The 17,576-nt window shown below is 25.7% G+C and overlaps 1 protein-coding gene across 2 annotated transcripts in view; it reads left to right on the forward strand.

The window, feature by feature from the left end:
* The window catches only part of LOC112691265 (locomotion-related protein Hikaru genki), a 170,126-nt gene that overhangs the window by 31,337 nt on the left and 121,213 nt on the right, over window positions 1-17,576 (forward strand). Inside the window, exon 2 of one of the 2 annotated variants that reach the window (XM_025565423.1) lies at window positions 12,599-12,844. The exons of the other annotated variant lie outside the window; for it this stretch is intronic. Within the exon in view, the coding sequence (XP_025421208.1) occupies window positions 12,599-12,844 (246 nt within the window). The remainder of the gene's footprint in view (window positions 1-12,598; window positions 12,845-17,576) is intronic. 2 annotated transcript variants of the gene reach the window in all.

The raw sequence follows: 17,576 nt of genomic DNA on the forward strand, positions 1-17,576 counted from the left end.
AGTCTAGTTTGATATGTACGGAGGAGCATTTAATAGTTTTTTTAAGGCAATATCCTGGAAGGATTGGATTTTATTAAGATATTATTAATATCTTTGCAGTCCTTCACAGCTAGAGCCTATACATCTATATGGGTTTCAGTAGTGTCTTGTAAATGAACAGTTTAATATTAAGTGAAGTGTGTTTATTAGAAATTAGAGGTTTGAGAATACGAAGACGGTTGTTCAAAGAAAGCCTTTTATCTAATGTAAGACCGAGGTATTTAACTGTAGAAGAGGAAGGAATCGGACCTCCATTGAGAGTTACCTCAGGCAAAGGAGCAATTCTCAGAGTAAAAGGGGTGTAAATAAATTTAGTATAGTTTATTTGAAACATCCATTTGTTAGACCAGTTCTCGATAGAGTCTAGATGAGTTAGAAGGTTTTTAGATGCTATGAGTGGATTATCATCCATAGAAATAATAACCTTATCATTGGCATAATTAGCGACTGATGTATTTATAATATCATGAAATGTATAATGATCAGTGAATCGATTAAATAAATTAGGAAAGACGACTTGAATTGAAGGAAAGATATTTAACGTTAATAATACTGAGGAGTGATCTGAATTTAGATCAAAAATATTTGTTATATTGCAGTAAAATGAATTAGGTAATTTGGTAGTGGAAATAAGTAATATTCCCGGAATTTTTTTTTTTTTTTGTGAGGTGATAGTCTACTCGTATGCGTAGGTCCAAGAGTAGTTTAAGCTTTGTATTTTTTAAATTTATAAAATTATAAAGCCTAGCACCACGTGAATAACTTGTACGGTAACCCCATGATCGATGTTTAGCGTTAAAATCGCCACCTACTATGCAATTATTTTTGATTGAATTAAAATATGCAGTACATTTTTGGGTTGTTATTTTGTGTTTTGGGGGATTGTTGAATTGAATTTATACTCCCATAAGACCTGTTCACTTTACAAGGGATTACGTTGTAAAATTAATTTAATACCATTTTGTCATATTACATTGATAGACGAATTTTGCGATGTTGGATTAAAATGGTCCGATTACAATAAAATGTTTTTATTTTTAATTTTATATAATAAAAACCTAACAAAATGTATATTTATTTTGATTCCATAAAATAATATATTAAATGTAGAGCACTAGTTCAAATAATGGGTTATTATTATTTTTAAGACTATGCATATTTTCATAATGTATGAACATAATAGGTTTAATTGTCAAACGAAATATTTGTTAAAACATGTATTATTTTTTGAATAAAATTTATTTTAAATACATATTGACTTTCCCAAGAAAATTATAATTTAACTCACTAATTATTTATGTATTTCACAATTTAATTTTATTGTGTATTCATAATTTTAACTTACGAAATTTAAAAACGGAAATATTTACTAAGTATAAAAGATGCGTGTTATCAAGTTTAGATAGTTTAAAATATAATTCACAATATTATAAATAAAATTTATCATTTTTATTTATTTATATGAATATTAACTACCAATAATAAAGACTAAGTAATAATGACTGATCATGTAATTTGTGTAACATAGATTTTTAACTAAGCTTATATTATATTTTATTGGATAGTGTTGTGCTTAAACGAGTAAAATAAAATGTTTTTAAATCAAAATAATATGCTATCACACCTTGTTAGCAAAAGACAATTTCATTATAGTACGATTGTCAACACATAGCGTGCATAAATAATTTCAACATGATAACTATCGTACAAATATTATAATCATATTTTTGAAATAATATTATTTTATATGAATCTTGAATAAAATACATTTAAAATATTATGATTGTCACATGCGTTTTTGAACATAAATATTGATATATTTAATCAAATAAATGTCATTACTCAGTACTACATATTTCTAACTTTCATATCCAATCCTCCCACGTAGAAAAAAAATGACAGACACTACAATTTAAATGTTTGAGTTGTATACAAGTCTATTTCTATATCTCATGAAGTATATGTCATTTGAATAACAAATTGACTGATATTAAGATATTTATGTATTTTTCACATATAGAATGATAGTAGGTATGCATAAAAGAAATGGAATTTTTGAAAAAAAATATTTTTAGTAAAAATGCAGTTGTAGGGTAAATATTTTGTATTATTGCTTCTCCGAATGATTACATTATGTTATCGAATATGTAACGTTTTCAAACTTGCAATATTCAGATTTAACATATTTATTTTGATAAAAATAGATTTTGATCATTTAATTCAAGATGTAGATTATTCAATAGTATCTAATAGGTAGATTTATGAATATATATATTGTTGATTGAATTTTTCCCCCATTAAATCTCGACAACATTTTTTAATCTTATCGTATGCTCATGTTATAAATAAATAATAAGGGTCAACGTATATGTCTAAATAAAATGAGGTAAAAATTAATCTTAATATTTGAAGTATAACTATATGAATTTATTATAATTAATTTAAATTATTTATATTTGTAAAATCTAAATAGCACTGTTCCAAAAAAATAAAATACAATTATTTTACACAACTTTTCAAACTGAACATACTGAACTAAAATTTAGGTCCTAAGTATATATATTTTTTATGGTATTGTAATTTAAGTAGCGACAACATAAATTATTGATTTATGACATTTTAAAATTTGTTTACATAATGAAGATATTTATAATTGATTTTTACATTTTTTTACAGAGAAAACATAAGCGGATACAGTAGTATAAAATTAAAAGTCAAAACAAATTAAATTTATTAAATTGGATTGTACAATTTAGCTTTAGAAAATTGAATATTGTTTTAATTTTATCAGAATTTCGTCCTAGTGCTTTATGAGAACAGTTATATATTTTGGGGTTAGTTCTTAGGTTTATTTAGAGTTTTTTAATATAATATGCGTATATAATATAAAAAAAAACAATATTGTATCGTTTCTAAGCTACAGAATCCTAAATAATCAAGGATACATTGAAGACAGATTTCAATGACTGCGAGTAAAAGATTTAAAGTAATTCGCGAAAAATTATATTTTCTAATGTCAAATAAGAATAATTTAACCCGAAAAAAATCACAAATAATGGTCACTATCCATAGAATGTATACAGGTATATACGTGTTCATAACCTTATATTAGAATTAAGTAGTCAGAATACATGTATCGCAATTATATGAGTTTAATAGAATACCATGGTAAAAAACTCATACAAACATGCACACACTCCATCCATTCCACCCATACATATATACACTCAAACATTGTAAAGTTTTATTATTTTAGACATATAAATCTAAATTATTCATAGGAAATTCAGGCAGTAACCTCTATACAGACGCATTGCGTTGACCTGCATATGCTATTGAGAAGCTCCAAAATCTTTCGGGAAAAAGTATTCGAAAAAATAAGATGGTAAAAATAAAACGAGAGAATGGGTATTGTGTTTCGAATAAAAAAAAAGTGATCCTTATACGCACGTGCTCTAATCCATATGAATAATCAATTTAAATTATAGACAAGGTCTATAGAAAACAATTTGTAGTTTGTGGTTGTTTTTTTTATGACCATTTTACAATTATGGTGAATCAATGCAATGTTGGTTTTCGCAATAAATCTTTGTTATCCTATGGAATCGAAAAAGTTTGTGTGTTTGCGATTGGTCTTTTTTTAAACAGCTTACCGTAAATTGATTTTTACTCAAACAAGTTCGAGTATTATAGTGAAAAATGTTATTCTATACAATCATTCGGAGTAAAGGTCAAAACAACCAAAACGGGTCGCAGCATCGGTTCTCGGTGTATTATAGTTAATTAACAAAGTAAATTGATATACGAGAACTGATAAAAATATTTGGCTGTTTTAATAAGTATACATGTGTAACACTTTTTTAGCAAATAAATTTAAAGTAATTTGTAAAATTTAAAAATTTTTAAGTGTATTATTTTATAAAATTCAAACTTCTTGAGTAGGTATCATATTTGTATTTTGTATATATCATATATATATATATGTATAAACAAATAAAATATATAAATAATATAAATAAGATAAAATAAAATATAATAAATAAATATATATATAAATAAGAATATTATATACGCTATTTTATTAAATATGTTAATGATCAATCGTAATATTCAGAATGATATTTAAAATAATACATTTTTATTTGAATAATCATATGTTTAGTATTTTTGATGACTATCAAATAATATTTCGCAACCCCTAAGTTGAAAACCACGGCTCTAAATGATTATTGTCGAAGGAAACTAATAAAAAATGTACAGTATAAAATTTGTTACAACTATAAATATTAAATGAAGTATTTATTACATATTAATCAAATAATTATCTTTACCTTTTTTGCTACCTACTTAATGATAATAATAGCATGTTTTTTTTATGTTTGGATTACATTTTAAATGTACATAATATTTTAAATCACATACATGATTTCATGAAGTAATTCATTGTAATCAACAATTTTATCTTGATAGAGTATACAATAGTTGAGCAATAATTTTATGTCATTTATTTAATTTATATTTCTTTTATAAAATAATTATGAAATCTGTTTATAAAAAGTCGCTGGATATTCATAAAAAATGTTAATACTCTTAATACTTTTTATGTATTATTTAATTCCTATTTTACAACTGAAAAATATAAGTTAGTTATTTCTTTTTAATCGATTAAGGTCCGGTATTCTATATATGACTTAAGCTATAGCTTAACTAAACTTAAGTGTAGTTTAATTTGTATTCCGTATATAAATTAGTTTTAGTGTTACCCTTAACAAAGCTATACTTTTTCAATTTTCTTCCATGATTTTATATAGATGTTCCAAAAATAAATATTATCAAAATAGATTTTTTGGTTAATTATCATTGATTTATTATTTTAATTATTAAAAGTAATTACTAAACGTGTCTGGTCTGTCGTTAATAACATCATTTGCTCAGGATTAATGGCATGATTTCTAAAAATTAAAAATATTTTTTTGTAAGATATATCTAAATACATTTTCCATTGTATTACGTTTTTAATTTCATTTAATTTTAGCATACCTGTTGGTAGGAGATTGAATTTTATCCACAATTTATGTCAATATTACATTCATATCACGTTTTGATAGACGAAACCAATTACAAAATTCAATCTCATTCCAAGTACTGAAATGATCTAATCGGTTTCTATAAATTCGCTTTTTTCTTGGGCGATTCAATCGTTCAATAAAGTTAGCAATGTCTTCATAGTCACTCGACAGTGATGAATCCGATATGTTAAATATAATTTAATTCATTTTGAAAATTAAAACATACAAGTACAACACAATTTAATTAAATTTAACTTGAATAACTATAAAATATAGATTTGAAACAATTTTTACTTGTAAAATCACACAAAACAATGATAATTATTGAGAAAATAAAACATAAATGACTGATAAACTTCACATTAGGTATGGTTTAGTTTAAGTAAAGCTTTTAGCACGTTAAGTGTTAATTAAGTGTTAAAAGTATAATAAAATTCGAATATACTAATTTAAGCTTAGCTTATGGTTAAGTTATAGCTTAAGTCTAATATGAAATACTAGCCGTAAGTTTATGTGTACAATGATTTAAATATATAATATATAATACGAATTTGTATTTAATATTATTGGGTATATAATAGTTAGTTTGTTATATATTGATATAAATATAATATTAGTAAATGGTGATATAATAATAAATCGAACGAGAAGATAAAATATTTTCCCCAAACACCACTACAACAGTTTAAGTTAAAAAAACATAATGCTAGTGAATTATATATTTATAAAATTAATATTTACAATTAATAATAATTGAATACTCGAAAAAATTAGAATAGAACCAAACAGAATCTTATATATCAATTTTTGATACGTACAATATTTTATAAGTATATTAAATATCAATTCAATTTTAAAATTAAACGCTGATTTACAATTCTATGAAATTAAAACAAAATATATACTCTTGTTTTCGTATCAATATACTCATTTAAAAGTTAAATTGGGATAGTAAATAAACAATAAATATATAAATAAATAATAAATAATGTGCAATATATTTAAGTAAATAAAATGTATATATTGTACTTACACGTTCATTAAAAAAATTCTGATTTTATCTATATATTCAACAATGAACGTAGTGTATACATTTTACTAAAATCATGTAAAATGTATATATTTAAATTCCACGATTTTGCTAGAAAATTAATAATTTTGGACACAATAGTATTGGATGTGATTTACGTTTGGTACAAAAGTTTTTGTCGGAAAAGTTAGAAAAAAATCCAAAACAATCATAATAGTCATATATTAAGTGGCGGAGAGGATGTATGCGAAAAAATATTCCAAAAGGATTTATGAAAATGAATGTATAATATTCTGCTGCTATTCTTCAATGAGTTAGGCAATGTCGAACAAAAAAATCCCCCATTAATTATTTGAATAAAAATGTGATCGTTTTTCATTTATTTATTAGTGATTCGCCTTGTTTATTATAATTTATAATTTAAATTTTAACGATCATATTTATTTTTGTTATTCTAGATCTGTTCAATAATTAAATTTTATTCATTATTTAGTTATTTGTTATTCATTTTTTATCATCATGCAAAATCGTATGTATTCACATGATTCGTAGATGATTTGAAGTTTCAACTTTTTAAAAATCAGTGTGTTCTATATTTATATATATTTATTATAAAATATGCTATCGTAAATCAAATCATAAATGTTATTGCTTTTATGATATATATTATTTTTGTTGTATCAGTATTACTATAAATATGATAATGTTATTATTATTATTTTACACGAAAATCGCATATTATTCACAATTTATTTCATTTATTAATTCAGAATTTTAATTTATTCGTAAACTCAACTATTCAGAATATTTTTTTGTTCACTAGTACTATTTAAAATAAAATATTATTCTTTATTTACAAAATAATCAGTTATTTATTTTTCTACTTTTTATTCATAGTTTTGATTTGTTTTAGAGTAGAATACCTCTGTCTTGAATGTTAATAATGTATTTTTATAATTGTATCAAAATTATTTAAATTATTAGAATGATCCAAGATCTTATGAATGATATGCGATAAAAAAATCGTTTCAGAACTATTAACAATCGTTTTTCCCATCTGCTGTGAATTCTATTCAATTCAAATCTACCATTAGATTACTTATTTTTTACATGAATTTATTTTGTTATGATTTATTATGTATATGTTTTCAGGTTTGCGATAAAGATAGACTAATACAGACGCCATTGTCTTCGAAGTAGAATTGCATAGTAGTATTGTAATAATTTTCATTCGTCAATATGACTGTGTGTCGCAAAGTGACGATCAAGTGTGTACATAAACATTTATAATTATGATGATCACAACGTTGTAACGAAAAACTTATGTCATTTAAGATAAGTATCGTAGTTATGAATATTAATCTGCGTTATGAAAAAATATATATATATATTTTGTTTAACGTTACAAAGAACTAAGTACAACCGGTATCCTGTTTTTACAAGACCTTATAAATTAAGAATATTTATGATTCCATAATTCGGTTTGCTTTTATTAAGTTGATGACATATTCAAACACAATATATTTCGGTTATAAATTACTTGTCTTTCCAGTTTCAATTACGTCGCCGCTCATAATAAAATAAACTACAGCACAAAGTTCTCATTAATATTATATTATGTGTGTTGTTTATGTATTTTCATATTTTTGTGTCCAGCCAACTGATTAACTGTAAAATGATTTTCGTTCATCTATTTTTAAATTTAATTTGTAAAAATATTCATATTTATTGTTGTGTACGGAAATCAATGAGCAATGCGTGTAATTTATGAACGAAACGTAACCATATACAATGATGATGGAAAAGTAATAAGCATATCCGACGATGGACATTTAAACGCGACCGAAACGGCGTAGTCATTTGGACTTAAAAAAAAAAAAAAATGTTATTATATTTTTATTTATACTATATTGTATAATAATGTGTCGTTTAATAAAAATGTTATATAACAATAAAATATTAAAACTAATAAAATCATAAATATAAAATAAACCTGCAATGAATAGAGATATTTTGATAAATTCCACATAAAAACAACTTTAGAGTTATAATTGTACAGTTAAGAATCTTTCTGAAAATTCATTTCTTTATATCGATAAATATTATATTATAAATATATAATTATTTCGAAGAACTTTTACCTGCCTTGAACAGACTGAATACATTTCGTTCAAGTTGTACTATTTGCAGACAGTTAATAAAATAATATAATGAGTTGTTGAATTTCCATATCAGTGTTAAATCTTCTATATGCTTCTTTAGTATGATTAATTGATCTATCTTTGTCATCAAAAATTCGCTTACATAAATTCCTGAAATTATATGAAAATATTGAAGCATGAAATAATTATTTTAATATTATTTTCCTCAAATCAGTCAAACAAAGGATGTAAAAAAGATGTACGTATTTCGACAAACATTCACCTAGTTTTCTATTACAGTACCAAAATCTTCGACAGGAGCAAACTAAAGGGTTACAATAATTTTAATCCATCAGAAATAATAATCATCAAGTGACGAGGTATAAATTTTGTTTGAAAAAATGTTGCTATCACGATCCGATTCGTTTAATGTCAATGCTATAAAACGTAATTCTTCTACTTCATTGATGTATGCTTTTATACGGACTGATAATCGAAGTACAATTAAATTGAGCTATAAAAATGTTAACAATTTTCAAGAGGTATAATAAATTTTATTAATGATAAATGCTACAATTCAGTACGATAGAATATTATTTTAGTTTTATTTTTTTTTGACGTCCAAATGTCACAACGTCAAAATGTCTTAGATCACATTATACCAGTACCTATGTCTTATACGACATCTTTAAATTTGTGCCTTATAAAAATATTGAATCACTATATAGATGTGTAACATAATAATCATGAAACACTTTTTAGTGCATTAATATATTAATTAGACTATTTTGTCTTAAATTCTAAGTAACTATAGTTACTTAAAATTTAAGACAAAATTTATAACATTTAAAACTGATGGAAATCGAAACCAACTGGATACGGGAATCAAATTATAATTTTTTTTTCAAGAGAATCGCATTAACTTAATTCTCTCCCATTGACAAAACTAATAAAAGAAAAAGATTTATCTCTCTAGACTATTTATAATATATCAAAGACTACGTCACGGATGCTTTCAGTGCGCTTATAGTTTTCGGTGCGTATCACTAAGCGGCAGTTGCGCATGATTTCATTGTAACGTGTTTAAGAAAGTCGAAAAATTGCGAACGAAACTCCGTTTGAAATTATTATGGATGTAAGGTCTTTATGTTTATTATATTAAAATCATTGTATTAAAAAAATCTGTCGATTAGATATATATATGAGAAACAATAACCGACATATTATTATAATTGGCTTTTTGTAAGTTAAAAGAAAAATTAATTTGTATTTATATTTAATTCGTATTACATACTAAAATAGCACAAAATTAATCACGATAATATTGTAAGCAGTTTATTAGCGTAAAAATAATGATTTTTTCCTTCCGTTATAAAAAACAAATTGCAATTAAAAATAACTTTCAATCTTGTAAACGAATATCTTTCATATATAAAGACGTTTTTGTACTAACTCATTCTACTAAAAATATCACTAAATTAGCGGTAGGTAAATTAAAGGTCAATAGTTTTTTTTTGGAATCAAATTGAAAATTAAAGCTTTGTTTGTGGTACTAGTGACCAACGGAATAAATTCTCTACGGTACGGTGAGCCTTGTCACGTGATATTAATCACGCAAGTTACTAATGGAAAATCACAAATGAAATACGATTACTCAAATCGGTTACTATAAAAAATTTTTCCATTTTTCGTTTCCTACTGTGAATCTGTTCCACTGGGACCATTGTTACAATCGTTCTAAATTGTCTGATGGCTCTAAGAAATTTTGAATTTGTTTCACTTCAAAAAATCGTTTGAATCATTTTTAAACAACAATAACGGTACACTTACAAACTATCAATCCGTAGAAAAATTTTTCATTTTGATCGGACTAAATATAACTTTTGTACAGCAATAGATACACACATTTTTTTAAATCAATTCAGTATTACGAATTATATAATTTAAAATTCAGAGTGATATTTAGTAAGCAGAGTTTGAATCGAAGACATGAAGATACTCAATAAGTTTCTTAAATTCTAGGACTATGTCACTCAAAGTATTGACTGGCGAGTTTAAAAAGTTATATGAAATGGATTATTTTTTATCAACCACTCTATCTATCGGTCTATACAGTGCTCAAATAGTGTATTTATTTAATTCGTACAAAATAAAACGTTAATAACATGTTATTTATGTATATAGATATCCTATAGTTTTCTTAAGTATATTTATTCACATAAACGAGAAACTTTGTGTAATAATATTTAATTAAATATGTACATATTTCAAATTAACATCATAAGAAAAAAGATGGGTAGAGATAGAGAGGGAGAAGGAATTTTTATATTGTTTTCGTTTTGTTGCAGTTTGATGTCATATTGTCAGACCTAATAATACAAAAAATATTTAACATGTATTTATTTGTTTATTTAAATATATATGTATATAGTATAATAATAATAATAATCCATATACCTAAGTATCAATATAAATTTATCAGTAGTAAAGTATTATAAAATATATAATAATATATTGTATTTGATGTATGAAAAAAAAATAATGATTTTTATGTTTCTTTATTTTTATTATGAATTAATTGTTTAATAATGATTGTTAAAATGGTTATTTTGTAAAAAAACAAATTATATAATACATTGAAAACTTCTTCGATTACTCTAAACATTTCATGGCTATGTACGTATGTAAATTATGTTTCCAAATAGCAAGTGGATCAATAATCGGTGGCCCGAAAAATACTTCCATTAAAATTGTATTTTAAAATATAAGTAATTACTGGACAAAACTACATGTAACAATAAAACACTCACTATTGCGGCAATTTAAATCGTTACAATGGATCAATTTCATAAAACTGCTTTATTTATCGATTCTAATGACTTCATAAGTTATTTTTATAGTGAGTACATCAAATAATTAATTCAAATGAATTAGTTATTATAATAATAGTTAACTAAGTATAATGAAATACAAAAAAAAAAAAAATCGTAAATAGTAGATACAATACAATAGTATGGTTTGTTGATAAATATTATTTTTTGTTTTCACCAATTTATATAGAGTTGGCCTCTTGCATGGTAATAATAATTTGAGTAAATATTTAAGTAGAATAATACATTTTTTCAATTATATTCCACGAAATCTGAGTTACATTTAGTGAGTTATTACGTAACAACCGACCAACATAACAAAAAATGAAAACATAATATTCTAAGTTTATTTTACGAGCCAGTAAAATAGTTTATAATTCCTCGGTCAGTACTGCACAAATTGTGTTGAACTACACGTTGTATTGCAAGGTCTTGATAATACGGTATAGTAATTCAAAACTATCCATCATCTTCAACACTCGTGTAAGATATTTTGTTTTTGCATTTCACTTGTTGAAATATATTATCTCGCTGCATTGAATTAATTTTAACATAGAATATCGTAGAATACGATTGTTTACGTCTTTGTGTGATGATGATTAAAAATTAAAATTTATATTAATATGCTTCAAGAGTAATGGACCGTATTTTAAAAATTTTAAATTACATTTCATTTTACTGGAAGACAAAATCAATAAATAATTTCTAGAACTAAAAATTGTAAACTACGATTGGAAACCAAATTTCTTCTCATCGTTGGGCACTTTAAGCTTTAATTTAGCGTTACAAGAAAAATAATAACTATTATCTATCTCTAATGATTGTAATCTTGAGACTAGTTTTTTTATACTTTTGTTGCGATTTTCGATCTACGTAAAAAATTATTTTCAATGCTTACAAAAAGTAAACCTAAAGAAGAAAAATATTCCTAGGACTGGAAGAAGAAATAAACATTGTATAATAAACACTTTCGTTAAGACATTATAATTTGTATACACTAGTATTACAATTATGTTCCATAAAAATATGTTGTTATAAAAAAAATGTTTGAAAACCTCTGATTTAGAATATAATCAACGTACGTATGAAATATTTACAAATATCGATTGGACCAAACAGTATAAGCGTACGGAATTAATAACTCGACAAATGTTTGTCTTTTATCGATGAACTGAATACGAATATTGTTTCTGAAAAATGCTATAAAAACAAAATTACCGAACCTTATTAAAAAACGTTAGTGATTATTATTTAACGGTTTTGTGTATTGCATTGAAGAAAGTGTACAGACAAGGTTATACCGAGATCCGTTGAACGTACACAATTTTGGACGATTGCACACTTTCTAAGTGATATCGTTAGTGAAAAAAAAATAAATAAATAAAAATAAAAATCGTCCACCACATTGCAATTTATTCGTCTCATGAAAGTATTCATTTGTTTTTGCAGTCGGTGGTGGATGTCCCTCACCCGGCGTCACCCTGAACGGTACCAGAGTGGTTCCCCGGTCGGGCATGTCACCGGATTTTTCAGCGCTGTCCGAGGTGAAATTCTCAGCACGCCTGCCATCCCCTTCTGGTAAGGATTCGGCTGCGGTAGCATCGTCGTCGTCGTCATCCGTGGCAGCTGAAGTTTCGTCCAGGATCTGCAAGATAAAATGCGTGTCTGGCCAATGGGTTGGTCCCCTGTGCCAAGGTTTGTAGCTGGATATAACACACACACACACACACCCACACACGAATCATATATATGTATACACAAAGTGTATTACACATACAGTAAACGTGCGTACGTTATAAGTACGTATACGTGTGTTATTACCGGGTGCGCATTCGTCGGTTTGTTTTAATGTCCATTAGGAGAGAGAAAAAAGAAAACTATTCCTGCGAGTCTGAGGCTAGGCAGCGATCGTATTATCGCTATAGCTTGTCGCTTTTAACACGCGCGACTTTGATGTTTTCAAAACGCAAACGCTTATAAACCGTGTCGGCAACAATACAATAGTACAGTGTTATTGTGCACAACGATCGGTGCTCATTGGCATCCCGGTCAATCTCGGTTAATTGATCCGTATTGAATTCTAAACGAGTCGGTCCCGATTTGCGCAAAGAAAAATTAATAATAAATTTTAAATAAAGACTCACCGCACCGATTAATCTGGGTAATTTGACGATTAGTCGATTGTAAATCGAATGGACTAATAGTTAATTACAGGCATGATGATGTTCCGGTTTGCCGAAATCTGCTGATACTCAGTTGCGTTTCAAAGTATAAACCACGAAGAACAGATATATATATATATATATATATATTAACCTATATATATGTACATATATATATATATAAAAAAAAATGCAAACATTTACATCTAGTAGATGAAATCAATACAAACTTCAAACGAAGAACATTACTATACTGCACTAATGTATTTAATCAGAGCAATGTCGTTTGAGTCCTCTATGAATATAATTATTTACTACAAGCAATGTTTGAATGTTTTCCTAATTATTTTTTTATGTTTGTGTCGATTGATCTGTCAACAATCAATGACGTAATATCATTATAAAATTTCATCACAACGCAAAACTCTAATCGTACATTTTGAATATAATACATAACTGTACATTCTTACAATATTTATACCCTAGTATGACTTAATATAACGTGACATAGTATGTCGACATACAAAAAACTTCAATTCGTTACAGTGTTATAATGATAGTCTTAAGGATCGGATATTTTCTCCTTCTTATGTTTGTCAATTCAAAATATAATGAACCTCGTCGTTTCGAGCTTTACTCGACGATCCGTGGTCTCTGTAAAACGCCCACTAGCTATTGCAGTATTATTACACTGTTGTTGTAATCATCTCTTACTGTCAGTGGTGCTAGTTTGAACAACGTTTTTTTAATTAATTCGCCAAAACCCGCATATTATATTGGTTTCGCACGGTCGCCATGTAATATTCATTAAATATCAGACCGCCGAGAGTGCTGTTCTCAATATTTCATGCCCTCGCGCTATAAGTACATGTTCATGTACTTTGTCTAATCAGACATATGTATATCTATATTATTCAATTGAAAAATAATTTTTCTGGGTGTCAGATATATACTACAGGTAATTATTTTTAATACTCATATTTTTAACGTTACTTTTTTCAACGAACCCTCGCGGATGAGAGTATAAACATAACAGTATTCCCAAAGGTCCAGATTATTTTATAGTAAATCGTCTAGACTATAGAGAACACTTAAAAATTCTAACCTAACTTTCTCAGGATAGTTATAAATAAGTAGAGTGGTACTATCAATATCATTTGGCCAAGTTCTTTATAATTAAATATATATATAACTTATAATATAACTTATACGTTAAAATATTTTTTTAAAAACATTTCTCATGTTAATGCAATTATGTAATTTGAAATTCTCCGAATTTATGAATACAAGTGTATAAGCATAAAACACTTCATTTAAATGATATTGAAATCATTATTATGAAACATTTAATAATTCAACTTTACGTGCACCATACAAATTATGCAATTGACTAAGTGTGTCTCGGTTCTCCGAACATTTATTATTTATTAATATTCTATAAGGTACTACTCAACTTGTCACTACCCTTCACTCATATTAAGTGTTCAATTGTCATAATGGCAAGGATTCTCTTACATGTTGCAGTAAATAATGCGGAACAAAAATACGACATAGGTCATATATACAACTTTTAGAAAAATTGCGGCATGTGTATATTTCTTTTGAAATAAAAATAATTCACAGTCAGCATAAAGTTAATTTCTAACTACTTATTCGTAAAAAAAAAGTATTTTATATTTTATATTTTTATAATATGGAACTCGTGTTATCAATCAAATATTAAAATTTAAAAAGTAAGAACACGTGAAACGTAAAATACTGATACTGAGTAGAGTATACATGAGTATAGGAGCTTGATGGGTCATTTGGGAAAATTACTCAAAAACGATGATAAATTAGGTACGATATTTAAAAAACGATTTTAAACGGAATTTATTTCATTTATGATTGATATTTAAAAATATTAGCCGAAGCAAAAATATGATAAAATATCGTTAATTATTTCTAAATATTTTTAATTAAAATTAATCTAGGGTATTTAGGTCGAAATTTAAATTTTGATATTAAACAGATATTCACGACGCTTTAGTTTTCAAGTACATTTTTAAAAATTTAGAATCAAAAAATGATATTTTATTTAAATATATTTATCTAATATTACACTAAAAATATTGATAACTACAAAAAGAGATACAATTTCAAGTTCATAGAAATGTAATTATTTGGAAAATTTTAGTGTACAATATTTATATTTATGTATATGTCGTAGGCCATATGGAAAATTAGTTTTTTTGCAAAAAGACTAGGCTCTTTGCAATGGGGTAGCCCGTTTGCGAACTACATATTATTTTTCCAAACAGCCTGCTGTTTTTCAGGCTCATTGCATACAGACTAACAGCTGTTAGGCCTTTTAAGAATTACTTACTATTTTTTCAAACAGCTGCTGTTTTTTAGACTCATTGCATACATACTAATTTCAGTTAGACCTTTTAAGAACTACAATCATTTTATGGTAAAAACCATTTTAATTATTTTATTTTAAGGGTTATTGATAATAACACAGTACAAATATGTAACATAAATGTATAACATGTAACATTATTATTTATTAATAATATAAAGGTATTTATTTATTGTTACATGTGGTTTTTTCGTGGCATTTTGAGCTACACAGTACATTGTTTTTTCCGACAAGTGCATCTATTTGTTTTGCACGATATTTTGCAAAAACATTTTTGATAACCCTGCCCTCCAAATTGAGAATGTTTTTTCGCTATTTCTCTTAATGTCATCGTTGTATTTGGTACTTCGTCAAGAAATTTTGCATCGGTTGTCTTTAATACATTTCTGCTTAGCCACGTATTTATAAATCAAAATCGTGTACCAATTTGATAAACATTATTTACCTACATTAGTAGATTAAATTAGTACATTATAACCGGCTATTTTAAGGATTTAGATACGGATTGACGACGTATACTTAATAATTGATAGAATCTACAAGATAATGACTAATCAGTAGATTAGATTATAACTTTTCACCGTATATATTTTTGTCGGCATACTATAGGTAGGTGGATACTATATGTTAGTAAACCGTGTGTATTTCAACGTATAGAAAATATAACAGTAATGAACAAATTTAACAATGAAGTTACTAATTATTATAAAAATAAAACGAAAGCAGTTAAACAACCACGGATAATAGCTACAATATTTGATGCTGTTTCTGAAATAGCAGCTTCTAAAATACCAGGAACCAAAAAAAATAGTAAGCAATATAGACTTATTAAAAAATATGATATTATATAATATTATATTATATTATATAATTATAACATATTCGTACTGTGTTATTATCAATAACCCTTAAAATTAAATAATTAAAATGGTTTTTACCATAAAATGATTGTAGTTCATAAAAGACCTAACTGAAATTAGGATGTATGCAATGAGCCTAAAAAACAGCAGGCTGTTTGAAAAATAGTAAATAATTCTTAAAAGGACTAACAGCTGTTAGTTTGTATGCAATGAGTCTGAAAAACAGCAGGCTGTTTGGAAAAATAATAAGTAGTTCGCAAACGGGCTACCCCATTGCAAAGAGCCTAGTCTTTTTGCAAAAAAACTAATTTTCCATATGGCCTACGACATATATATGAAATACTTTACTAACAAACTAAGTTTCTTTAAAGTGACAATTCTACAAATTTTAATTTTTAAATTTTATTAATAAAATGAATTAATAGTAAAATAATAGAAATTTATAATTTATCATTTTTTTTTCAAGTTTATTTTATATTACGAGTTATTCATTATTCATCAACAAAAGTATACGAAAATCGTTTTCCTCAATTATTGACAGCATGGAATTAGATGATGAATTCACGTAAAACTATTATTCTAAAAGATTTTGATTTAGTAAGATAGGTACATAAATTATTGAAATAATAAACAACATTTGAAAATGTAAGCTTGATGGTATTCAAAATTGAAATACTTTAAAATAAAACTTATTAATGCTATTAAAATACTTTTATTTATTGTATTAGTAATTATAACACAACTTTAAATAACTATTTTAAAATGCACCTTTATGAATGTTTCAATAAATATTAAAAGTATTAATATTTTTTTAAACCTAAATAGGTGATTCTTAAAGTAAAGCAAAATACACTTATATACTTAATTACTTATAGAATTATTATTAATGACAAATGCCTTCTGTAGGATTATAAAATTCAAATTTTGTTTTTATATTAAGATATTATATACAGTATATAAATAACAACAACAATAAAAAAAATATATATAAAATGTAAGAGCTT

Source organism: Sipha flava, unplaced genomic scaffold (genome assembly GCF_003268045.1).
Source record: "Sipha flava isolate LNK unplaced genomic scaffold, YSA_version1 587_pilon_pilon, whole genome shotgun sequence".
In the NCBI taxonomy this organism is placed as follows: domain Eukaryota; kingdom Metazoa; phylum Arthropoda; class Insecta; order Hemiptera; family Aphididae; genus Sipha; species Sipha flava.